The sequence below is a fragment of the Epinephelus lanceolatus genome, chromosome 9, assembly GCF_041903045.1.
Source record: "Epinephelus lanceolatus isolate andai-2023 chromosome 9, ASM4190304v1, whole genome shotgun sequence".
NCBI lineage: Eukaryota > Metazoa > Chordata > Actinopteri > Perciformes > Serranidae > Epinephelus > Epinephelus lanceolatus.
In genome coordinates this window covers 19,107,764-19,133,751 of record NC_135742.1, presented here as the reverse complement: position 1 = coordinate 19,133,751, position 25,988 = coordinate 19,107,764, and the positions used below count along the sequence as shown (strand labels likewise).

The 25,988-nt window shown below is 43.0% G+C and overlaps 1 protein-coding gene across 1 annotated transcript; it reads right to left on the bottom strand.

Moving 5' to 3' along the window:
- Positions 1 to 235: 235 nt before the first annotated feature.
- On the bottom strand, positions 236 to 24,059 carry hsd17b3 (hydroxysteroid (17-beta) dehydrogenase 3). The gene is made up of 11 exons (XM_033620310.2): positions 23,833 to 24,059; positions 11,723 to 11,769; positions 11,456 to 11,531; positions 10,567 to 10,674; positions 10,257 to 10,324; positions 9,796 to 9,840; positions 9,565 to 9,599; positions 9,368 to 9,449; positions 9,230 to 9,295; positions 8,936 to 9,085; positions 236 to 1,648 (listed from the first exon to the last, which is right to left on the bottom strand). The coding sequence occupies exons 1-11, from the start codon at positions 23,981 to 23,983 to the stop codon at positions 1,514 to 1,516; spliced, it is 963 nt and encodes a 320-aa protein (XP_033476201.1). The 5' UTR covers positions 23,984 to 24,059; the 3' UTR covers positions 236 to 1,513.
- Positions 24,060 to 25,988: the final 1,929 nt, after the last annotated feature.

The window sequence follows — 25,988 nt, the reverse complement described above, 5'->3', positions numbered from 1 at the left end:
GACAATATTCGTGTTATTTTTGCAGAAAATGTTTATTGGGAAAATTATGTAGTTCAGCAGGAGGAGTTGTGAAGGGGGGGCTGAGGAGGTAGAGAAGGGAGGAGTAGAAAGAGAGAGGGGAGAAGCTCAGGAGTCAGGAGTTAAGTTCAACACTTTTGCATGATATTAAAGAGTATTAGAATTTGTAAAAAGCACACTAGTTCAACATTAAAATAGATTTCATAGTTTCACATGATTTATATCATTTATTTTTAATGGGTTATATTTTTTTTTAGTTTAAAACTGAAACACATGCTGTCTGCCCGAGTGGACGTGGAAAAAAAAAAACTCCTTAAAAAATTAACTTCATTTTCTTTTCATGCCTAAAGAGGAATAAAAACACTTATCAACAAATATCTTGACTGAGGTCATAATAATTCTGAAAGGGAGCCCAGAGTAGAGAAACTAAACACTGGCTTTCATGTTTTCGTGCCGGCCACCGATTTCTCCCACATGCTTGGCACACAGGAGACGTTTAAGTTAGCTGCAATGTTGCAACCTTCACACTAAATCCAACACACCAGACCTTTAACATTTATAGAAACACATATTAAAGCAAATATACACAAAGGGGCAAATAACCAATGAATTATACCAAACTAAGAGTCTACAAATGTCAACTCTTACTCTTACAATAAAATGGAATGCAATTAATTTACACTCAGTGGCCACAGTTGCAATTCAGTAAGACATATTTGTCATGAATGTTACTATTACAAGGCTCATTGTGTTCAGCTTTTGTTGACACTGAAATGTGTAAAAATAATTTTATGTTTATTGCTGAGGTCATAGTTAAAAGTGGTGTTGCACTGGACTACATTATATTGAGAGGTGTTTCAGTTCTTTTTATTCTCCCTATGTGCATATATGAGGAGGGCAGAGTACTGGAAACACATTTCATTACGTACATAGATAAGTTATTTTTCAATTGTCATGCACATAAACATGTCCAGCAGATATGAACACAATCCTGCTCCCTAGACATCACAGCTATAAGACATAACTTAACCACAAACTGTGCAGTCCAGTACAACACCACCCCAACAATGACCACACTGTTAAATATATGATTTTATTAACACCTCTATAAAAACTAAACATTACAGGCATCATGACAGCAGACTTTATAGCAGCAAAGTCGTGTTGAATCATGTTAAATTGTACAGGTGACAGTATGTTTCTCTACTGCAAGAGTAGACTATGTGTATTTGGAATAAAGCGGAGACACATCAATCGCTCCAAACATAAGAACTGAAGGAAATATACCATTCATAAAGGCGCTCTCCTGAAGGTGGCTTACCCACAATGTCACAATTTACATGAACAAAAAGTGCAACTGTCCAGTAACTGTCGTTATAATGATACATGGTGTACAACAATTACCACTATGTTTAAATGAGAAACAGAAAACTTAGATTTGTCAACATCATTTGAGTAATAATAAGGCCAAACGTCTTGACATTGCTGTTCCTGGTTATTTAGTTTTATGATTTTCAAAGGTTGCATTTAATGCCCTCTGTGCTGCTTTCTTCTTCACATAGTCTTGTAGACTGTGCAGCACATACTCTGCATAGAGAACCTTGGAGGGAATTGATTGCAGTAACCAGCCCTGTATGGACACACACACAGACACAGACACAGACACACAGACACACAGACACACAGACACAGACACACACACACACACACATAGAATGTGTTTAAAGACAGAATTCTCTAACAGAACTCACAGAGTTCAGTTCTGGAATAGGGACATCTTTGTGACATCACAGTGCAAATTCTAGTCTCCACAGTAAATAGGCCACAGAGATATCATCTCCACATGCCTACAAACATTTCTACAAGAGACCACTCGCACTAAGAAAACCAGTTTGGAAAGCCCAGAATACCAAAAACAACACCAGTCACCTCAGCTCACCTGAAACTGTTTGAACACAGACAGGTAAGTAAATGCACTTTATAGAAACCTAAGGAGTATACTGTGTCAGAGCTTAGAGATTAATTTGTGCAGTTTAAAAACAGTATGATATAATAATTAATATGAATATGGTGATGAAAATGTTTTTTAGTGAAGGAAATAATGTAAAACTGAAGCAGTGAGTGAGTTTCAGTGTGAGGTAGAGGACAGGTGCTGTCTGTTTATCTGTTGGGCTTTACACAGACACAAGATGAAAACTTTACAGCTATGATATCATATCAAATAATGTACCAGATAAATTATGTTAATGTAAGGCATATTTATTGTAAAATAACAAAAATAAAGCTTCATGTTTTATCAAACAGTGATTTTTTTTGCAGTAGTTTTTACAAATATACCCAGCTTCAAACTCTGTGAACTCAGTGCACTTACTGTGAATGTATGTAGGCAAATATTAAAATGCACGCAGCCACAAGCACATGTGAAATGCAGGTTTTCATGTGTCTAACCACATTTGCTTATAAGTAAATTGATCACATGCAAGAATGATGTCTAATGTGATGAGCCTCATGTATGTGTGTATTTGTCAGATTTTAAATGTGATATCAGAAGTAGGGATAGCACATTCACTAGAACAATGAAAATGAAAGAAATGGAAAAACTTGGATTTAGACTAAAGGGTTCCATTATTCAACATTATTGTCTTAATGTCATGGTACAATGAGATCCACACATTACTGTACATTCAATACTTGTTTAAAATTCTCATTACAAGACTCTAAAACTATGGCTCGCTCTACTTCTGTTTAAGTGAAGGGCTTCAATGCATCTTCTAGCAAAGCTCACAGTTTTCCAATGTTTGTGTTTCTCCACCAGATTTCACGTATCATGGACAAAGAAGCAGAGAACATTGAGGAAATCCCCAGCTCTCTCTCGTTATCCATGCACACTGAGGTCTCTGAGATTATCAACATCGATGTCTCAGAATCCATCGATGAGACTGTTGATGATCTTGATGAGCTGATGTACTGCGACGTTCTCCTAGAGGAGGAAGAGGACACCGGCCCCAGGCCCTATTCCACCATCAGTGAGGAGAGCGGGACGACATACCCCTCTCCTTGGTGTTGCTCTCTGGACTCTGAGATCTCAGAGATAGTCGAGCCATTTCATCAAAATATTGATGAGGTGGTTAGACAAGTATGCCAAAGCTTCTTGTATCCAGAATATCTGGAGACAGAGGCAGAGGCTGTCCAGACACCAGAGCCCACTGAGGCTGTCAGGACACCAGAGCCCACCGAGGCCATCACAACACCAAAGGCGACTAAAGTTGCCGAGGTTCTCACTGAGGACAATGATGTCACACCAGTGGAGATCAGGGACATCGTTCCATCTCCACCCTCTGCCAGCTCACCCCCATCAGCTCTGCAAGTGGTTGAGATCCATCAGCCACAGAGCCAACTGCTGGCCAAACCTATGACTGATTTTGATGAGGAGGTGAGAGGTTCCCTGACCCTGAGCACATTGGGAAGGCAATCCAAGGGCAAGAGGAAAAAGCTGCAGTGGAGGAGATGTTTCAGTGGATGGCGGAGGCAGAAGATCCACCCAGCTCCACCAGAACATTTTGAGGAGGCCGTCAGGTCAGCCAGCGCTGACTTGACAGGTAGCACTGAAGATAGCTGCCAGACTCCCTCCTCAAAAGAGACATCCTCCACCACCTCCTGCAGTTCTGCTCTAAAAGCAGACCACAGATTCATCCCCCTTAAGCTGGAGGACTACATAGAGGCACCAGAGCCCACTGAGGCTGTCACGACACCAGAGCACAGGTTCATCCCACTTAGGCTGGAGGACTACATCGAGGAAGAGGATCAGGCACTAGAGGACACCAGAGATGTTTCATCTCTGTCCTCTACAGGTCTGATCCCACCTGATCATCATGTTGCTGAGGTCACACAAATGATCAGCACTTACCAGGGCTCTGTGGACCAGTCTCAGCTTGACACTGAGGCAAAGAGGAGCGATCGCTTCTCTCGCTTCTTCAACATATTCTCAAAGGTAAGGAAGTGTTTATACGTAAAAATCTAATCAGTGTTATCTTTTTATTGAACTGTACTCATTTATTTGTATTTCTGTACTCACGTGTTGTTTTTGTTTCTATTACTCCCCAAACAGAATGAGAAGAAGGAGGAGAAGAAGCCTTCAGACGAAAGTCTCACAAGGCAGCCTCCCTTTTGGAAGCAGCTGTTGAGCTGCAGTTCACGCTGCTTCAGGCTTGAAAACTGAACAGCAGGATCAGGACCAGCTTCAGCCACTGGCCTGACAATAATTTCTTTTATGATTTTAAATCCATTGTCCTTTGTTTTTACAACCTTTTATTAATGTATTATTCCACCATCAGTGAGGAGAGCGGGACGACATACCCCTCTCCTTGGTGTTGCTCTCCTCATTCTAAGATCTCAGAGATGGTCGAGCCATTTCATCAAAATATTGATGAGGTGGTTAGACAAGTGTGCCAAAGCTTCTTGTATCCAGAATATCTGGAGACAGAAGCAGAGGATGTCCAGACACCAGAGCCCACTGAGGCTGTCAGGACACCAGAGCCCACTGAGGCTGTCAGGACACCAGAGCCCACCAAGGCTGTCCAGACACCAGAGCCCACCGAGGCTGTCAGGACACCAAAGGCGACTAAAGGTGCCGAGGTTCTCACTGAGGACAATGATGTCACACCAGTGGAGATCAGAGACATCGTTCCATCTCCACCCTCTGCCAGCTCACCCCCATCAGCTCTGCAAGTGGTTGAGATCCATCAGCCACAGAGCCAACTGCTGGCCAAACCTATGGCTGATTTTGATGAGGAGGTGAGAGGTTCCCTGACCCTGAGCACATCGGGAAGACAATCCAAAGGCAAGAGGAAAAAGCTGCAGTGGAGGAGATGTTTCAGTGGATGGCGGAGGCAGAAGATCCACCCAGCTCCACCAGAACATTTTGAGGAGGCCATCAAGTCAGCCAGCGCTGACTTGACAGGTAGCACTGAAGATAGCTACCAGACTCCCTCCTCTAAAGAGACGTCCTCCACCACCTCCTGCAGTTCTGCTCTAAAAGCAGACCACAGATTCATCCCCCTTAAGCTGGAGGACTACATAGAGGCACCAGAGCCCACTGAGGCTGTCACGACACCAGAGCACAGGTTCATCCCACTTAGGCTGGAGGACTACATTGAGGAAGAGGATCAGGCACTAGAGGACACCAGAGATGTTTCATCTCTGTCCTCTACAGGTCTGATCCCACCTGATCATCATGTTGCTGAGGTCACACAAATGATCAGCACTTACCAGGGCTCTGTGGACCAGTCTCAGCTTGACACTGAGGCAAAGAGGAGCAATCGCTTCTCTCGCTTCTTCAACATATTCTCAAAGGTGAGAAGGTGTTTATACGTAAAAATCTAATCAGTGTTATCTTTTTATTGAACTGTACTCATTTATTTGTATTTCTGTACTCACATGTTGTTTTTGTTTCTTTTACTCCTCAAACAGAATGAGAAGAAGGAGGAGAAGAAGCCTTCAGACGAAAGTCTCACAAAGCAGCCTCCCTTTTGGAAGCAGCTGTTGAGCTGCAGTTCACGCTGCTTCAGGCTTGAAAACTGAACAGCAGGATCAGGACCAGCTTCAGCCACTGGCCTGACAATAATTTCTTTTATGATTTTAAATCCATTGTCCTTTGTTTTTACGACCTTTTATTAATGTATTATTCCACCATCAGTGAGGAGAGCGGGACGACATACCCCTCTCCTTGGTGTTGCTCTCCTCACTCTAAGATCTGAGAGATGATCGAGCCATTTCATCAAAATATTGATGAGGTGGTTAGACAAGTGTGCCAAAGCTTCTTGTATCCAGAATATCTGGAGACAGAGGCAGAGGCTGTCCAGACACCAGAGCCCACTGAGGCTGTCAGGACACCAGAGCCCACTGAGGCTGTCCAGACATCAGAGCCCACTGAGGCTGTCCAGACACCAGAGCCCACTGAGGCTGTCAGGACACCAAAGGCGACTAAAGTTGCCGAGGTTCTCACTGAGGACAATGATGTCACACCAGTGGAGATCAGGGACATCGTTCCATCTCCACCCTCTGCCAGCTCACCCCCATCAGCTCTGCAAGTGGTTGAGATTCATCAGCCACAGAGCCAACTGCTGGCCAAACCTATGACTGATTTTGATGAGGAGGTGAGAGGTTCCCTGACCCTGAGCACATTGGGAAGACAATCCAAGGGCAAGAGGAAAAAGCTGCAGTGAAAGAGATGTTTCAGTGGATGGCGGAGGCATAAGATCCACCCAGCTCCACCAGAACATTTTGAGGAGGCCGTCAGGTCAGCCAGCGCTGACTTGACAGGTAGCACTGAAGATAGCTACCAGACTCCCTCCTCTAAAGAGACGTCCTCCACCACCTCCTGCATTTCTGCTCTAAAAGCAGACCACAGATTCATCCCCCTTAAGCTGGAGGACTACATAGAGGCACCAGAGCCCACTGAGGCTGTCATGACACCAGAGTACAGGTTCATCCCACTTAGGCTGGAGGACTACATCGATGAAGAGGATCAGGCACTAGAGGACACCAGAGATGTTTCATCTCTGTCCTCTACAGGTTCTATTACTCCTCAAACAGAATGAGAAGAAGGAGGAGAAGAAACCTTCAGACGAAAGTCTCATAAGGCAGCCTCCCTTTTGGAAGCAGCTGTTGAGCTGCAGTTCACGCTGCTTCAGGCTTGAAAACTGAACAACAGGATCAGGACCAGCTTCAGCCACTGGCCTGACAATAATTTCTTTTATGATTTCAAATCCATTGTCATTTGTTTTTATGTTTTTTTTATGAATTCATTATTCCACCATCAGCGAGGAGAGCGGAACGACATACCCCTCTCCTTGGTGTTGCTCTCCGGACTCTGAGATCTCAGAGATGATCGAGCCATTTCATCAAAATATTGATGAGGTGGTTAGACAAGTATGCCAAAGCTTCTTGTATCCAGAATATCTGGAGACAGAGGCAGAGGCTGTCCAGACACCAGAGCCCACTGAGGCTGTCAGGACACCAGAGCCCACTGAGGCTGTCAGGACACCAGAGCCCACTGACGCTCTCTGGACACCAGAGCCCACCAAGGCTGTCCAGACATCTGATCCCACTGAGGCTGCCACAACACTGGAGGCCACTAAGGTCGTTGAGGTCTTTACTGAGAGCACCGATGTCACACCAGTGGAGATCAGGGACATCCATCAGCTGTGCAAGTGGTTGAGATCCCTCAGCCACAGAGCCAACTGCTGGCCAAACTTATTACTGATTTTGAGGAGGAGGCGAGAGGTTCCCCCTCCCTGAGAACATCGGGAGGATGTTTCAGTGGACAGTTGGAGGCAGAAGATCCACCCAGCTCCACCAGAACATTTTGAGGAGGCCTTCAGGTCAGCCAGCGCTGACTTGACTGGTAGCCCTGAAGACAGCTGCCAGACTCTCTGCCCTAAAGAGACGTCCTCCTCCACCTCCTGCAGTTCTGCTCTATAAGTATTGTTCTTTGTTGTTACAGTCTTTTATTAATCTGCCTCTGTAAATAAATAATTTGATACTGATATTTCTGGTAGTTTGATGGACACTTACATCATAAGGGTTTAAAGGAACATGACTTTCCTTGTTACTGACAAACCAGTCTAAAGTAACACACACATTGTCTGTTGCATGTCAGCTGACAGCCACACACATAGAGAGTGTTACAGACAGAAGCAGTCAGTATAGGGCTGAGCCATGTTCTTGTACTGTATGTGCTTATTTAATAAGTGAATCCACTGTGAATATTAAGAGCAGCTTGTGACAGGCATTCGTTAGTCAATGTTACACACTCAGGCAAAATCTTCAAACTTCTGCCCTGCGATAAAACACATCCATGTGTGACTGTGACTCAGCTTCTACTGAAAATGTTACTTTGGTGTTAAATGTGGCTAAAGGACTTAAGCTAGTTACATACTGGCAGCAGCAGAGTCAGTGAAGTTCAATGGCCGTGGAGGAGTGTGTCAAGCCAGCGCTGACTTCACTTTTATAGCCATAGTGCTGTGGTTTAGTCTAGTTTACTGTAGTAGGTTTGCTGTGATTGTCAAAGGGGTGGTGGGGCCATGGCCTGATACAATCGCTAAGTATCATATACTTTTCTTTGCCACAGAGCTTAATTCATGCAATAACACAAAATCCAATGGAAAAATCTCATTGTTTTTTTGTCAAGGGAACTAGGGCAATGCTTACTCTCGTGTTGGCTTAAAAATAATCATCCCTGAACCACTCTATACAGATACATAACACATTAAAACAAGGTTGTTGTAGAAAATGTTACCTGTATCGGTAACCCTGCCTAACCAACTGGGCAAAACTTAGTGTGCACACAGTAAAGCTGGCAGCAACCACACACTACAAAGACACAGACTGTGTAGCAGGTAAAGAAACTCCAGTCCACCCGCCTACGTGACGCATCAAAATCGTGCCCCATGTATATCTGTGATAACTGTAAAATAAGAAACCAAAGTAAATCAGTACATGATTTCTTAATGCTCATACTGACTAGCCTATATTGGCTGCTACAACAGCCTGATAGAATTCCCAAAATTAAGTTATGGCTTTTACTGTCAGTGTGCCACCCCAAGACTTTCAGTGGCCCCATTTGGCCACCCCTGTGAAACATTTATGGGGGCGTCACTGCTTGTTTTGCCTTTAGAGCCGAGGTTGATACTAACCAGCTTCACCTTATAGTGGGTGTTAAGAGTAAGGCATTGTCCATTTTATATGCAGTCTGTGTTGGGTATATTTTATGGACACGTATTAGAATATTTCATTGCCGTAACTACTGACTTGTAGTCACTCCTTAGCACCAGGAGAAATAAGTTCTGTTCCATATTTGAATTTTCACCTTTGAACTTTTACCTTATTTTGGATGGTTATGTCCGTAAGGCCTTACCAGAAGTATGTGACAGACACTGCCATGTGTTTTGTCTCCAGCTCTGAGGTACTGCAGGGAGCTTTTTACGAAGTCTTCTGGTGATAGGATCATCATGTTGGTTTTTTGGTAATCTACCATCCGAGTGGAAACCCCAAATGGAGACACTGCCTAGGAAAGCAGAAGAAGAATTGAGACAAAGAGAAGATTCTGAGATTTTTAAGATTTTGTGAAGAAAAAATCCCTTAAAATTAACAACTCATACCCTGATGCTTTGATTTACAGTAAAAACATGGAGTGAGTGACTTGGAGTACCTGTATGATAATCCCTTTATCTTTGTATTCAGCTTGTAGACCTTGGGAAAATCTTTCCACGAACACCTTTAGGAACACAATCAGAGCATCAGAAATCATACCATGTAACTCGGGTGGTACTGGTGATACTGTACTTGCCTTCGATGCAGCATACAGGGTGTACAGGGGGAATGGAACAGAGGCAGCTCCTGACGAAATATTCAAAATCACCCCTTTTCTCCTGCAGAGCCAGGAACACAATGGCGGTGGTACATTTGAGACTCAATGTTAATTAGCCTGTTAGGATTTTATGGTAATACACATTGCATCTAATGAAGAAAATATGGGTAGGAAACCTTTTCTCCATGCCTGGAAGGATTATTTTGCACATCTGGAGAGAAAAAAATATCCAGGATCAGATCTTAGACAAATGTAAGGATTGACAGAGTTGATTTGTTTGGGAGAAAAACAACTGAACTGAATGTCTATTTTATATTGTTAACTAGAAAAAGGTATGAGGACTGAAACCTTGTTAATGAAGGGATTCTTGTTTCCACTCATGAGTAACAGCAAATTCACACTCTTACCTTGGCCACAGTTTTCACATTGCAGTTTATCACCCTTGTGATTGTCTGAAAGCATAAAAAAATCATGTGTAAGGTGTCCATACTGATAATTAAGGGAAAATATAAGGGGAAGGACATGTTAAGGGGTGGATACAATAGAGAGCTTTTACAATGAGGCTCCTTAACTTTCTAAAAAGTTAAGTAAGGGAAAAGTTTGATGAGGATCAACACTAGCTTGAGTAGATCTGATGTGACACTTACTACCAGTCAATCATTTATCAGTAATGCAAAGGGCTATAGGGCATATGAAAAGTACTTTTCACTACTTTTCAAATATTTTCTGAGGAAGGAAATGCATTCAACACATTTGTTCAAACTCAAGGATACCCACAATACATTCTGGTGAGCAGCGCTGCATATAAATATAAATTTTGCTTGTTTACAAGAAAACTTTACAGCTAAACTGCTGAGACACCACTAACCTGGTCCAGCTCTGCAGACTCAAGGAATTTGCAGGGGATGTAGCTGGGCAGAACGCCGACATTATTGACTGGTGCAAACAAAAAAAAGAAGATCCAGTTTCAAAGGTAGGAAGCAGCAGATATTACTTTTTTAAATTTGCCTGGGTCCAGACCCTTAAATCCACCCACTCCACTGAGTTCAGGCTGACTGACTCAAAGTGGAAATGGAGTGTAACGAGTTGATAATGCTGTCTGATATCAGGCTAATCCTAAATAACAGCCTTTTATTGTGGAGGCAAATGATGTTGTAGAGAATAAAAAAAAGTCCAACCTAAAACCCCAATGTTGAGGTCCCTAAGCTGATCTTCAATTTCACTGTAGACGTTTTCTTGTATGAAGTCCGTTATTATCACTTTCACCTTCTGCCCTGTGGTATCACCTGAGAAGAATAAAAATGTGGGGTCAGCAACATACAGTACATTATGTACTCTTACAGATGACAGTCAGCTTATTTGTGCATGTAATTCAAGTTTTAAAGGACCAGTGTGTAAGATTGAGGGGGATTTGGTGGCATCTAGTGATGAGGATTACATATTGCAACCAGCTGAAATTTGAGATTCCTTCAGTCTTCATTGTTCAGAAGGTTTTTACTGGGAGCCGAATTCCTACGCTATTTGGCACGATGCAGATTGGCTGCTCACCCAGCTGCTGCTAATGTGTGCTCTCCTTATCTCTGATCCACTTTTTTTTACCATGAGTGAAATTATCCGCAGAGGTCTCTTCCCCTTCAAAACAAACAGACGCTGTGATTTCAACAGGTAAAAACACCAAATAAAACAGGTTAATGTTTTAAAAATCTGCCTTTTTCTGATGCTTTCATCATTTTGTCATTGCTTCGAACTACAGTGGCAGATGCAAAAACGTCCAAATACAAATGGCCCTATCCAGAGCCAGTGTTTGGTTTGTCTCTTCTGGCCTACTGTAGAAACATGGCAGTGCAACATTGCGATCTCCATAGATATGGGCCCATTAATTCTGAAGATATAAATGGCGTTAAGGTGAGAAAAACTATACTATTTTTATTTTCAGGTGATTATACACTAAAGAAAACATACTTGTTGTATTATATTAAATTTCGGCCAATATATCCCCCTAGATCCTGTTTGGACCTTTAAAAGCAAGCAAAATAAGATATTTAAATACAGATATCAGGTTCTTACCTATTTCCTTGGCCACCTGGTCCAGGGCTTCTTTGGTTCTACTCATGATTACCACATTCATTCCTTGCTCAGCCAGCTGAAAGGAGCAAAAGTTCCACGGTGGACAGTCGGACAGATTTAAAAAAAAAAAAAAAAAAAAAAAAGTATAAAATGGCAACAAAAATTAGCAGATGTACATCAAATAAAAAATACATAATTTAACCTGCATGATTAGGGTAGGAAATAAACACATACAGTCTTAGTTGCCCAGGTCAGAAAATCACTTACTGCAAATGCATATGCTCTTCCTATTCCCTCTGAGGCACCGGTCACAACTAGAAAAGAGATGCTGGGATTAGTGTTACTGTTAACGAATTTCATCAGTTGTTATATTCTCCTGCAGTTTCCACTCTTAACACCAGGGGCACTGTGAAGCAGAGCTGCGCTACATCATCTCTCTTCCTCTGCTGTCAGGCAAATCCCAGGATTGTTTAGCCTGGTTCCAGACCATAGACCCCGCCCACTCAACTGAGTAGGCTTGCATCTCTGGTCTGGCATACTTCAATGAATTTGCGATTTATCTCGTCCAAACGCTGGACGGACCAATGAACGCCGGGGGTCTAGCGATTAACCAATCAGCGCCACGCTGATGTCAAGCTGTACGCCGGTGGGTAACTGGTGAGGATAGCAACAATGGCGACCGCTACAGATCCTACAGACCACATTAACGATGCTATTGAGGTATTTCGCCACTACTCGCGTTAATGGAGGACCAAATTAAGGGAGCTGCTAAACTGGATTTAACGGCGATGCAGCTGGGCATGCACGACGACGGAGACATTTTAAATGGGCAATGCTCGCTTGTTTTCGGCACCCCCGAGGCATGGATACTAATGACAGTGAGTCGTTGATCTCTGCTGATTGGTTAGGGAAAAAATAAAATTCCCTCCCCCTTGTAAATCGCCTTCAATGGAAGCCATGTCAGACTGAAGGTTCTGGGAGCTTCAGTCTGACACTCAGGCTAAGGATTGTTTGTTTGTATTTGTTCACACTTTGCCCGACCCATCCTGTTCTAACAGACTGTACAGCATGTTCCCTGGTTCTGATAAAGAATTTGCTGAGAACAAACAGGGAACTGCTTGTTTCTGAGTATTCACTGCTCTCCCAACTCCTCCCAACTCCAATTACAGAGATCACAGGCTCTTTTACTCAGTTACTCACTGACACTATGTGCATCAATATTGAACCAAGCCTGTTTTTTCAGGACAGAGATTTAGAAATAAGTCAAGCCAAGAGGACTTTGGATGTGGTGCACTGTTGTCAACATGGGAATAAGCCAAGTGGGTGATCTGAGACTCTGACTGCTTAAATAAAAGCAGCAATTAGCTTTTTTTTAGCCTTTTCATTAAGCTCTAAGCTCTAAAACACTATGTCCTCTCACTATGGTCATCTCGCTTCTGTCGCTATTTGATAACATAAATGCTCAGACAATTTTTTTGTGATGAGCATTGCATCTCTGCTTGTTGCTGATGACATACTGTAGCTCTCCTGGCTTCATCAAACTGCAACCTCCTGCTCGCACTGGGGCAGTTTGCAGCTCAGTGTGAAGCAGCTGCGATGATGATCAGTACCTCTAGGTAAGCAATTTGCTCCCAATACTGGTAATGTGAAGGAGTTCAAGTGATAGCCATAAACGAGAGCAAGATATAAGCTTTGGAATGATGTCTGTGCAGCATTTTTGGTGCTGTGGTGATTTACTGGACCGTTGTGAGGAGGGGAGTGATATTCCAACCCTCACCTGTGGTCAACAGCACTGGTTGATCAAAAGACAGAACCGTGAGCTTTTTTGTAAGGTTTCTACACTCATCTTTATAGACAGAGTGATTAAGTCAGACTTTCTTCTTTCTTCTTCTTGAACATTTGATCAGGATGCCTCCCTGTGGAGGCATGTCCAGCTGGGAGGAGATCCTGCACCACACCTATAACACAATGTGGGGATTATATATTCCACCTCACACCTCAGCATCCCCCGGTCCAAAAATGGGTCGCAGGTTCACTCTGAATGGGCCGCAAGTGTATGTTTATCTTTATGTTTTTTTAATACAGTGAATTTCTGGCAAAGAGTTTTTATCATTTATATTTAGAGAACGCCTGCTGTAGAGTGTGTGATTAACATACAGCTACTTAACAGAGACAGAAAACTAGCTCGACGACATGACCAAATGCAAGTATAACGCTGAATATATTAAACTGTGTGGACCTTGAACTAATGACTGAGGAGAAATCTGGACTCTGTGGCTGGATCAGTTGGGAACCATTGGCCCAGGAAGAGCTAAAGGAGGTGGCAGAGGAGACCAACATCTTGGTTGCCTTCAGCTTGCAGCCATCAATCCAGACATGAGCCCCTTTTACACTGCCAGATTTTTTGGCGAATATTGGGCCATTTTGCCGGCAATCTGCAAGCGTTTAGACACACAGAGCTGGATTGGCGAATTGATCTGAGGTGCCCAATTTTCCGCCTCGTAGGGTAGACATATTGGCGAAACCCTTTTAGTTTAAAAAGACCAAGGCGGGCTTCCGCAATGGGAGGGGCTGTTGAAGACTTGTGGGAGGAGCTTTTGATGATGCCGCACGTGTGACCCACTGGCGGTGGATAAACAGGAAACAGCTGATAGCAGGAATTAGTGAGCAGCTGTAAAGATGAGCAGTTGGGGAGACAAGGAATTGCGCACCCTTCTTGTCCTCGCAAATGAAGAGGCCATTAATCGTCAAGTGACGGGGACGGTGAAGGACGGGCCAACTTAGGAGAGAATCGCCAAAGGACTGACTAGCTGCGGCCTCCTTCCCACATCACTGTTTACGTCACACGCTGAGCTACACGTTTTGTTACTTGCTCACGCCCCCCATTGCCCCGAAAAGGCGCATTCTGTATGAACAAAAGTAGGTGGGCGGCAATTTGCTGCACTCCCCGATTTTGTTTTTATACTGCCAATGCTGAAAGAAGACTGATTGGGCTTTCCTGCAAATTTGCACAATTCCTGTTTAAAAGGGCTATGGATAAGTGGAAAAATATTCAGGATTTTTTTTTCTGACATCTCCTTAGCTGCTAACATAGCTAAAAACGGCAGCAAAGTCTGCAACTGTAAAATTTTGCCCCTCTGTATATTCGGCTGCCATTTGTTGGTAACATATAAGCCATGTTCAACACTAACCAGAGCAAATTGAAAATCTTTACTAGGTTAGAAAAGACTCGTTAATAGTTAAATGCTCCTGCAGATGTAGATTCACATGAAGCATTACCTTACAGGAAATACATTCTTGAATGGTTATATAATATTGGGATGGTTCAGTATCTAACTGGTTGCATTTTATAAACAAGCAGGAAACAATAATCTGCATTCACATTTTCAGAAGAGTCTCAGGCATGACAGGCATTTCTTCAAAAAGGGAGAGACACAAATACTACCACTCAAATTCCTATTAGCCAATCCATGGGAACATGTTCAGTCATCCAATATCTGATAGCTTCACTTTATGTCACAGAGGTTATTTTTATTTTGGTGCCAATTTAAGACAACAATTTCTCCATACACTCTCTGTCCTTTTTGTTTCAGTACCATAGTTGCCAGTGAAGTATGAGAGTGCTGAGAGTCTACTCTGAGGGCAGCAAGAGGATCAGAGAAAGTGTGCTGAGCCAAGAGGTCCCTATTGAGCACAGTTTCTCAGTGTCATCTTTGCACAATGCCCTGAGTCCACACTATGCCAGAACACTGTTTTCCCTGTTCCCACAGTTACCATATTGTGTGCTGCTGATTCACTGTGAGATGGTTGCGCTCCATTGACAAACACATTTTGATTTACATCAACAAATAGACTGCAGGGGGAAATTCCTGCATGGTGTATCAAATAAAAACAAGCTGAGATCAGCATGCATTGCTGCTTGTCTTTTTTGATCACCAGTGGAGGGGGCAGCAATGTCAGAACACTTCAGATCCTACAAATAGTGGTTCTAAAATCTTGAGATTTGTGCTCCTGACCACTCGACCCATTCTCACTCCAACCTCATATGGACGTTTGGTCATTGGCTTTCCACGTCGAGATAATACGTGCAAGGTAACCTTGGTGCATTGGTTGTTGACATCCTAAGACACTGTGTGAACTTAACCCTGTTACATGCATTTTCTGTTTTCAAAATATGCTTCCGTTTTCACATGAAATGTACAATTTGTATATGGTCTCTTTCAAATAAAATTCACCACGTTGGTAAAACACTGCAAATTGATGTTTTTTTTTCTTTCAACAACAAACACACGTGGTTTAGGTTTAGGCAACAGCAGCTCATGGTGGGGTTTGGAAGAAAAGAAAAGGGTTTGGTTTACAATCATATGGGAAGGGAACATCAGCCTCCAAGGTGAAAGTCGTGGTTGTTGGACCCATCCACCACCCCTCCCAACCTCCCTTCTTGGATTTTTGCCCCCTCAACAAACACTGTCTGGCTGGGTTTCCATTAAACAATAATGGTGACCTGCCGTGTATCATGTCGATGTGAAAGGATGGCTTTTTTCGTTGGTGGTTGACGTCAGAAGTCACTGGCCAAGTGCCGGTTTTCAACAACTTTGAAGTGAGATGGTTGTGAGATGGTTGCGCTCCATTGACAAACACATTTTGATTTACATCAACAAATAGACTGCAGGAGGAAATTCCTGCATGGTGTATCAAATAAAAACAAGCTGAGATCAGCATGCATTGCTGCTTGTCTTTTTTGATCACCAGTGGAGGGGGCAGCAATGTCAGAACACTTCAGATCCTACAAATAGTGGTTCTAAAATCTTGAGATTTGTGCTCCTGACCACTCGACCCATTCTCACTCTGACCTCATATGGACGTTTGGTCATTGGCTTTCCACGTCGAGATAATACGTGCAAGGTAACCTTGGTGCATTGGTTGTTGACATCCTAAGACACTGTGTGAACTTAACCCTGTTACATGCATTTTCTGTTTTCAAAATATGCTTCCGTTTTCACATGAAATGTACAATTTGTATATGGTCTCTTTCAAATAAAATTCACCACATTGGTAAAACACTGCAAATTGATGTTTTTTTTTCTTTCAACAACAAACACACGTGGTTTAGGTTTAGGCAACAGCAGCTCATGGTGGGGTTTGGAAGAAAAGAAAAGGGTTTGGTTTACAATCATATGGGAAGGGAACATCAGCCTCCAAGGTGAAAGTCGTGGTTGTTGGACCCATCCACCACCCCTCCCAACCTCCCTTCTTGGATTTTTGCCCCCTCAACAAACACTGTCTGGCTGGGTTTCCATTAAACAATAATGGTGACCTGCCGCGTATCATGTCGATGTGAAAGGATGGCTTTTTTCGTTGGTGGTTGACGTCAGAAGTCACTGGCCAAGTGCCGGTTTTCAACAACTTTGAAGTGAGATGGTTGTGAGATGGTTGTGCTCCATTGACAAACACATTTTGATTTACATCAACAAATAGACTGCAGGGGGAAATTCCTGCATGGTGTATCAAATAAAAACAAGCTGAGATCAGCATGCATTGCTGTTTGTCTTTTTTGATACCACCAGTGGAGGGGGCAGCAATGTCAGAACACTTCAGATCCTACAAATAGTGGTTCTAAAATCTTGAGATTTGTGCTCCTGACCACTCGACCCATTCTCACTCTGACCTCATATGGACGTTTGGTCATTGACTTTCCACGTCGAGATAATACGTGCAAGGTAACCTTGGTGCATTGGTTGTTGACATCCTAGGACACTGTGTGAACTTAACCCTGTTACATGCATTTTCTGTTTTCAATATACGCTTCCGTTTTCACATGAAATGTACAATTTGTATACGGTCTCTTTCAAATAAAATTCACCATCTTGGTAAAACACTGCAAATTGATGTTTTTTTTTCTTTCAACAACAAACACACATGGTTTAGGTTTAGGCAACAGCAGCTCATGGTGGGGTTTGGAAGAAAAGAAAAGGGTTTGGTTTACAATCATATGGGAAGGGAACATCAGCCTCCAAGGTGAAAGTCGTGGTTGTTGGACCCATCCACCACCCCTCCCAACCTCCCTTCTTGGATTTTTGCCCCCTCAACAAACACTGTCTGGCTGGGTTTCCATTAAACAATAATGGTGACCTGCCGCGTATCATGTCGATGTGAAAGGATGGCTTTTTTCGTTGGTGGTTGACGTCAGAAGTCACTGGCCAAGTGCCGGTTTTCAACAACTTTGAAGTGAGACGGTTGTGAGATGGTTGCGCTCCATTGACAAACACATTTTGATTTACATCAACAAATAGACTGCAGGGGGAAATTCCTGCATGGTGTGTCAAAACAAGCTGAGATCAGCATACATTGCTGTTTGTCTTTTTTGATACCACCAGTGGAGGGGGCAGCAATGTCAGAACACTTCAGATCCTACAAATAGTGGTTCTAAAATCTTGAGATTCGTGCTCCTGACCACTCGACCCATTCTCACTCCAACCTCATATGGACGTTTGGTCATTGACTTTCCACGTTGAGATAATACGTGCAAGGTAACCTTGGTGCATTGGTTGTTGACATCCTAAGACACTGTGTGAACTTAACCCTGTTACATGCATTTTCTGTTTTCAAAATACGCTTCCGTTTTCACATGAAATGTACAATTTGTATACGGTCTCTTTCAAATAAAATTCACCACGTTGGTAAAACACTGCAAATTGATGTTTTTTTTTCTTTCAACAACAAACACACGTGGTTTAGGTTTAGGCAACAGCAGCTCATGGTGGGGTTTGGAAGAAAAGAAAAGGGTTTGGTTTACAATCATATGGGAAGGGAACATCAGCCTCCAAGGTGAAAGTCGTGGTTGTTGGACCCATCCACCACCCCTCCCAACCTCCCTTCTTGGATTTTTGCCCCCTCAACAAACACTGTCTGGCTGGGTTTCCATTAAACAATAATGGTGACCTGCCGCGTATCATGTCGATGTGAAAGGATGGCTTTTTTCATTGGTGGTTGACGTCAGAAGTCACTGGCCAAGTGCCGGTTTTCAACAACTTTGAAGTGAGACGGTTGTGAGATGGTTGCGCTCCATTGACAAACACATTTTGATTTACATCAACAAATAGACTGCAGGGGGAAATTCCTGCATGGTGTATCAAATAAAAACAAGCTGAGATCAGCATGCATTGCTGTTTGTCTTTTTTGATACCACCAGTGGAGGGGGCAGCAATGTCAGAACACTTCAGATCCTACAAATAGTGGTTCTAAAATCTTGAGATTTGTGCTCCTGACCACTCGACCCATTCTCACTCTGACCTCATATGGACGTTTGGTCATTGACTTTCCACGTCGAGATAATACGTGCAAGGTAACCTTGGTGCATTGGTTGTTGACATCCTAGGACACTGTGTGAACTTAACCCTGTTACATGCATTTTCTGTTTTCAAATTACGCTTCTGTTTTCACATGAAATGTACAATTTGTATACGGTCTCTTTCAAATAAAATTCACCATGTTGGTAAAACACTGCAAATTGATGTTTTTTTTTCTTTCAACAACAAACACACATGGTTTAGGTTTAGGCAACAGCAGCTCATGGTGGGGTTTGGAAGAAAAGAAAAGGGTTTGGTTTACAATCATATGGGAAGGGAACATCAGCCTCCAAGGTGAAAGTCGGTGGTTGTTGGACCCATCCACCACCCCTCCCAACCTCCCTTCTTGGATTTTTGCCCCCTCAACAAACACTGTCTGGCTGGGTTTCCATTAAACAATAATGGTGACCTGCCGCGTATCATGTCGATGTGAAAGGATGGCTTTTTTCGTTGGTGGTTGACGTCAGAAGTCACTGGCCAAGTGCCGGTTTTCAACAACTTTGAAGTGAGATGGTTGTGAGATGGTTGCGCTCCATTGACAAACACATTTTGATTTACATCAACAAATAGACTGCAGGGGGAAATTCCTGCATGGTGTGTCAAATAAAAACAAGCTGAGATCAGCATGCATTGCTGTTTGTCTTTTTTGATACCACCAGTGGAGGGGGCAGCAATGTCAGAACACTTCAGATCCTACAAATAGTGGTTCTAAAATCTTGAGATTTGTGCTCCTGACCACTCGACCCATTCTCACTCTGACCTCATATGGACGTTTGGTCATTGGCTTTCCACGTCGAGATAATACGTGCAAGGTAACCTTGGTGCATTGGTTGTTGACATCCTAGGACACTGTGTGAACTTAACCCTGTTACATGCATTTTCTGTTTTCAAAATATGCTTCCGTTTTCACATGAAATGTACAATTTGTATACGGTCTCTTTCAAATAAAATTCACCACGTTGGTAAAACACTGCAAATTGATGTTTTTTTTTCTTTCAACAACAAACACACATGGTTTAGGTTTAGGCAACAGCAGCTCATGGTGGGGTTTGGAAGAAAAGAAAAGGGTTTGGTTTACAATCATATGGGAAGGGAACATCAGCCTCCAAGGTGAAAGTCGGTGGTTGTTGGACCCATCCACCACCCCTCCCAACCTCCCTTCTTGGATTTTTGCCCCCTCAACAAACACTGTCTGGCTGGGTTTCCATTAAACAATAATGGTGACCTGCCGCGTATCATGTCGATGTGAAAGGATGGCTTTTTTCGTTGGTGGTTGACGTCAGAAGTCACTGGCCAAGTGCCGGTTTTCAACAACTTTGAAGTGAGATGGTTGTGAGATGGTTGCGCTCCATTGACAAACACATTTTGATTTACATCAACAAATAGACTGCAGGGGGAAATTCCTGCATGGTGTGTCAAATAAAAACAAGCTGAGATCAGCATGCATTGCTGTTTGTCTTTTTTGATACCACCAGTGGAGGGGGCAGCAATGTCAGAACACTTCAGATCCTACAAATAGTGGTTCTAAAATCTTGAGATTTGTGCTCCTGACCACTCGACCCATTCTCACTCTGACCTCATATGGACGTTTGGTCATTGGCTTTCCACGTCGAGATAATACGTGCAAGGTAACCTTGGTGCATTGGTTGTTGACATCCTAGGACACTGTGTGAACTTAACCCTGTTACATGCATTTTCTGTTTTCAAAATATGCTTCCGTTTTCACATGAAATGTACAATTTGTATACGGTCTCTTTCAAATAAAATTCACCACGTTGGTAAAACACTGCAAATTGATGTTTTTTTTTCTTTCAACAACAAACACACATGGTTTAGGTTTAGGCAACAGCAGCTCATGGTGGGGTTTGGAAGAAAAGAAAAGGGTTTGGTTTACAATCATATGGGAAGGGAACATCAGCCTCCAAGGTGAAAGTCGGTGGTTGTTGGACCCATCCACCACCCCTCCCAACCTCCCTTCTTGGATTTTTGCCCCCTCAACAAACACTGTCTGGCTGGGTTTCCATTAAACAATAATGGTGACCTGCCGCGTATCATGTCGATGTGAAAGGATGGCTTTTTTCGTTGGTGGTTGACGTCAGAAGTCACTGGCCAAGTGCCGGTTTTCAACAACTTTGAAGTGAGACGGTTGTGAGATGGTTGCGCTCCATTGACAAACACATTTTGATTTACATCAACAAATAGACTGCAGGGGGAAATTCCTGCATGGTGTATCAAATAAAAACAAGCTGAGATCAGCATGCATTGCTGTTTGTCTTTTTTGATACCACCAGTGGAGGGGGCAGCAATGTCAGAACACTTCAGATCCTACAAATAGTGGTTCTAAAATCTTGAGATTTGTGCTCCTGACCACTCGACCCATTCTCACTCTGACCTCATATGGACGTTTGGTCATTGACTTTCCACGTCGAGATAATACGTGCAAGGTAACCTTGGTGCATTGGTTGTTGACATCCTAGGACACTGTGTGAACTTAACCCTGTTACATGCATTTTCTGTTTTCATATTACGCTTCTGTTTTCACATGAAATGTACAATTTGTATACGGTCTCTTTCAAATAAAATTCACCATGTTGGTAAAACACTGCAAATTGATGTTTTTTTTTCTTTCAACAACAAACACTCGTGGTTTAGGTTTAGGCAACAGCAGCTCATGGTGGGGTTTGGAAGAAAAGAAAAGGGTTTGGTTTACAATCATATGGGAAGGGAACATCAGCCTCCAAGGTGAAAGTCGGTGGTTGAGACGGGGTTGGACCACTGGTGGACTCTAAAAGTGCCCTCTTGGATGCCTCCAGGGTGCCCTTTCAGTGAAGAAAATGAGATCCAGTGTATGGTTGTCATGAGAACCGAAACGTCTGTACCAAGTCGATGCCTACACGCAAAAAATATGTCGGTAACTGTTTTTTTTTCGGTACCGTAAGTACCGGATACAACTTTGCCCTCAGCGGGCTGTGTCGATTCCTGTTGGAACTGACAGGGGCAGTATACGCATGTTAGTCGGTGCCGAGGGCGAGCGCCGAAGAAGAACACCTGTTCTCCATCATCTTTGCTAGAAACAATGGCTTTTATAAGTGCTGCTGGAGCCACAACACCCCGGCTTGTCGAAAAGTCAGGTAGTAGGAGTCGTGTGTGCAGAGGGTTAGGCCTTATTTACACTGCAAGCGATGTGTTCGTGTAGCGCTCGCGAACAGTCGCTGTTTACTCGCATTTTCATTTCGGCGAGCATGTTAACAGATTAGAGCATTCACACCTCATCCATTCTATGCGCTGCTCGAGTCATGCTGCTTTTGCGAGCAAGCTCAAAAATAGAAGAGATGCCAATTTTTGGCGCGAGTTGCGAGCAAATGGTCACGGTATTCAACAAAAAACATGTGTTTGCGTGTGTCGTGACCTCTCTCAGCCACCGTAGCCGCAACGCTTGTGGGCCACTTGCGGTGTAAATGAGGCCTTAAGTTAAAGTTTGAAACAGTTTTAATAAAGTAGTGAATTTAGAAAAACATGAGTTCTGTTTTTTTTATTTTTATCATGGTATCAAATGAGTATCGAGAATCGTGGAAATTCACTGGTATTGGTATCGACTACTGAAATTCTGGTATCGTGACAAGTCTAATCCAGTGCACCAATAGGTACCCTTAAAATGGAGAAAACATGATGTAGCGCCATTGTAAGATTGATCTCAATGGTGCCCCTTTAATATTATTCACCCCTGCCCCTCAGTTAGCCTGAGTCCGCCACTGCCCCTGACCTTATAGATAACAGCACTCAAGCAGCAGCAACCTTTTAGACAAGAAAAAGGAGATTGACCCATGCACCACACAAAACGTCTTAGGCCACTTTAAACTGAAAAGACTGTGAAGGAGACACAAACTTAAGCAAATGTGGTCTCAGATCATCAGGGCATAAATTGATGCAGAGGGACAGGGTTTATAAAGCCTAGAACACACTGTTCTGATGGCTGTTTTCCTCTGTGCTGCAATGGAATGAAAGTGGGCTTTAGAAAGAAAGGACAGATCAGCCCAGCATTGTGTTTTTATATGAGGCTTCTTTAAGCGCTGTGAGAGACTGAATAACCTCTTCAGAAGATGAGGAAATCTTGTAATTCGATGAGACTGGTCTGGTACCCGCAGAGGAATGTTTTGATGTAACTACTGGGAAACAAGGGGTGAGGGGAGCCAGAACTGATGATGTGTCCACAGTCACAATTAGGTTAAACCACACTGACACTGTCTCCGTTTATAGGAAGCTTACCAGTTTAATTCCCTGTGCCAACTGGAGAAAGCAGTAGTGCTTTCCTTATCATCCTTACTCACCCTGAGAGCAGTTTGTACCAGCATTACCACTGTGTACTGTGATTGTTCTGCTTTAACACCAGTGACAGCAGTTTGCTAATACAATTACTATTTTTAACTATAATCACATTGGTAGTGAACATTTTACAGATAAACTCTGAATGAATGCTCTGTTTTAGTGAAGAAAAAAGATTTTAGCAGCAACATGTTTTGTAGATACATTGATGAGATCCCTTTTCTGTACATGTAAATGGCTGTAAGCTGCTGTACTGTAAGTAGGTGTGACTACATGGCTTCTCAGAAAAAATCAAGAGCCTGCCAGTTTAGGTTCAAATATGTCAAGTGTGAAAAGTCTGAACAAATCTAGAACTGGGAACTCTTCTTTTTCTTTTTCCTGCCAAATTTTCTTCATTCAACAGTGAGCTCAGTCAGGTAAATAAACCATTACCTACTTTCAGCCCTTTTGCATGTACAGGCACATCCTGATGTGCACTTTCACACATAGTAATGTACCCATACAGCCATAATGAAAACACATTTAAATGTAGTGTTTAATCACAAAACATAAGTAGTTAGTTATGACTGTGACTGACATCTAAATTGTCCTGATGCTATTTTTCCTATCTGTCAAACTCCCAGCATTATTTGTCCAAAGTATGGCCCATAGGTCTGACATACATTACAGTACACACACACATGCATGCATGCACACACAACTCACCTGCCCACTCTCCCATAGAGGTGAAAAAGGACTTTGACAGTGGAAACCACATCTTGGGAAAAAGCATCCTACTAAAAAGCAGCAGTTTCACTCCATAGCAGACAATAACTGCAGTGCCAAGAGGAATGAAAAACAATTCCATTAAATCCATGCTTGTCCGGCACAACAACAAACTCTGGCTTTAAGCTGTCTGCTCTGAGAGAAAAGTTTTTAGTTCAGTGATTCACCAAAAATAAAGCAGGACAGAAAGAGAAGGGAATAACCCTGCCAGAGGACACTCCCATTTCAAGACCCCCCCCCCCACACACACACACACACACACACACACACCCACAGACTCACAGACTCTCATTCTACCTCTGACATGTATGCACACATACTCATGGATAGCACATGTACATTTCATTCAAACTGATGAAATGTATGGAGAGATGCAGGCTGCCAATATTCTTTAAAGGCCTTTTGAGGCAAATTTCTGATATTGGGTTATTTGCCTAGGTCTTCCCTTTGCCATCAGCACCGCAGTGTCTGATCAGATGTTTGGTACAAACTGACCCATCCACATCTTCTTTTCTTATATGCACCCACCCCTCAATAACATACCTGGTAAGCTACTAAATTCCTCACATGTTATGCCGGTAGAGAAGCAGCCTGCAGCGATGTGAGCAGGGTGAGTCCCACACTGCCAGTGTCAGTGGAAACCAAAAGAAGCATGATTAGGATTACACGAAGTCTAGTCTAAGTGTAAGTTTGACACTGTCACCTGCCTGCACAGCTGGTTTCTTTTAGTTTCTTCTAGTCTATAAGCGGTCGTGTTTTCAAAGCTTACCTCCTGCCCTTCACCTGCCTGTCCTTTGGTTCTGTTGCTGAAGATCTGCACACAGACTTTACTTGTAATCTGGTTCTGTGCAAAACCCACACAAACTACTGGTGCTCTGCAACCCTTGTCCATATACATGGATATCCATACCGATAGATTTTGCGTCCAAGTTCAGATTCAAAACACAGTAGCAGGTCTGTCTGTCTCATTAACATAGCATGGCCAAAGTGTGATGAGTGCCATTTCACACTTGTATTCTTCATGTGATCATACAGAATAACTGTAAGAAGACGTATGGGAGAGTATGTGGAGTAAATTGAAGATAGGGATGTACACCCTTTGGTACAGAGCCAAAGTAAATGTGTGATTGGTCTAAAAATATGAGCTTCTAGCAATCTACCTCTCAGAACCTGTTAGGCTGGTTGATAAGAAGTTAATGATCTTGTTAGAGAGACAGAAACACATCTTCTGGATTCAGGGGTGTAAGGTAATTATGATAGGTCCCAGTGCACGCTATTATAACGGACACTAGTGCACGCGATCGTGCACATATCGTCTCGTCACATGATCAGAGACTTGACATTGGATAAGATCAATGTACACATTACCCAGCAATCCTCATTACATACAGTACAGGCCAAAAGTTTGGACACACCTTCTCATTCAATGCGTTTTCTTTATTTTCATGACTATTTACATTGTAGATTCTCACTGAAGGCATCAAAACTATGAATGAACACATGTGGAGTTATGTACTTAACAAAAAAAGGTGAAATAACTGAAAACATGTTTTATATTCTAGTTTCTTCAAAATAGCCACCCTTTGCTCTGATTACTGCTTTGCACACTCTTGGCATTCTCTCCATGAGCTTCAAGAGGTAGTCACCTGAAATGGTTTTCCAACAGTCTTGAAGGAGTTCCCAGAGGTGTTTAGCACTTGTTGGCCCCTTTGCCTTCACTCTGCGGTCCAGCTCACCCCAAACCAACTCGATTGGGTTCAGGTCCGGTGACTGTGGAGGCCAGGTCATCTGCCGCAGCACTCCATCACTCTCCTTCTTGGTCAAATAGCCCTTACACAGCCTGGAGGTGTGTTTGGGGTCATTGTCCTGTTGAAAAATAAATGATCGTCCAACTAAACGCAAACCGGATGGGATGGCATGTCGCTGCAGGATGCTGTGGTAGCCATGCTGGTTCAGTGTGCCTTCAATTTTGAATAAATTCCCAACAGTGTCACCAGCAAAACACCCCCACACCATCACACCTCCTCCTCCATGCTTCACAGTGGGAACCAGGCATGTGGAATCCATCCGTTCACCTTTTCTGCGTCTCACAAAGA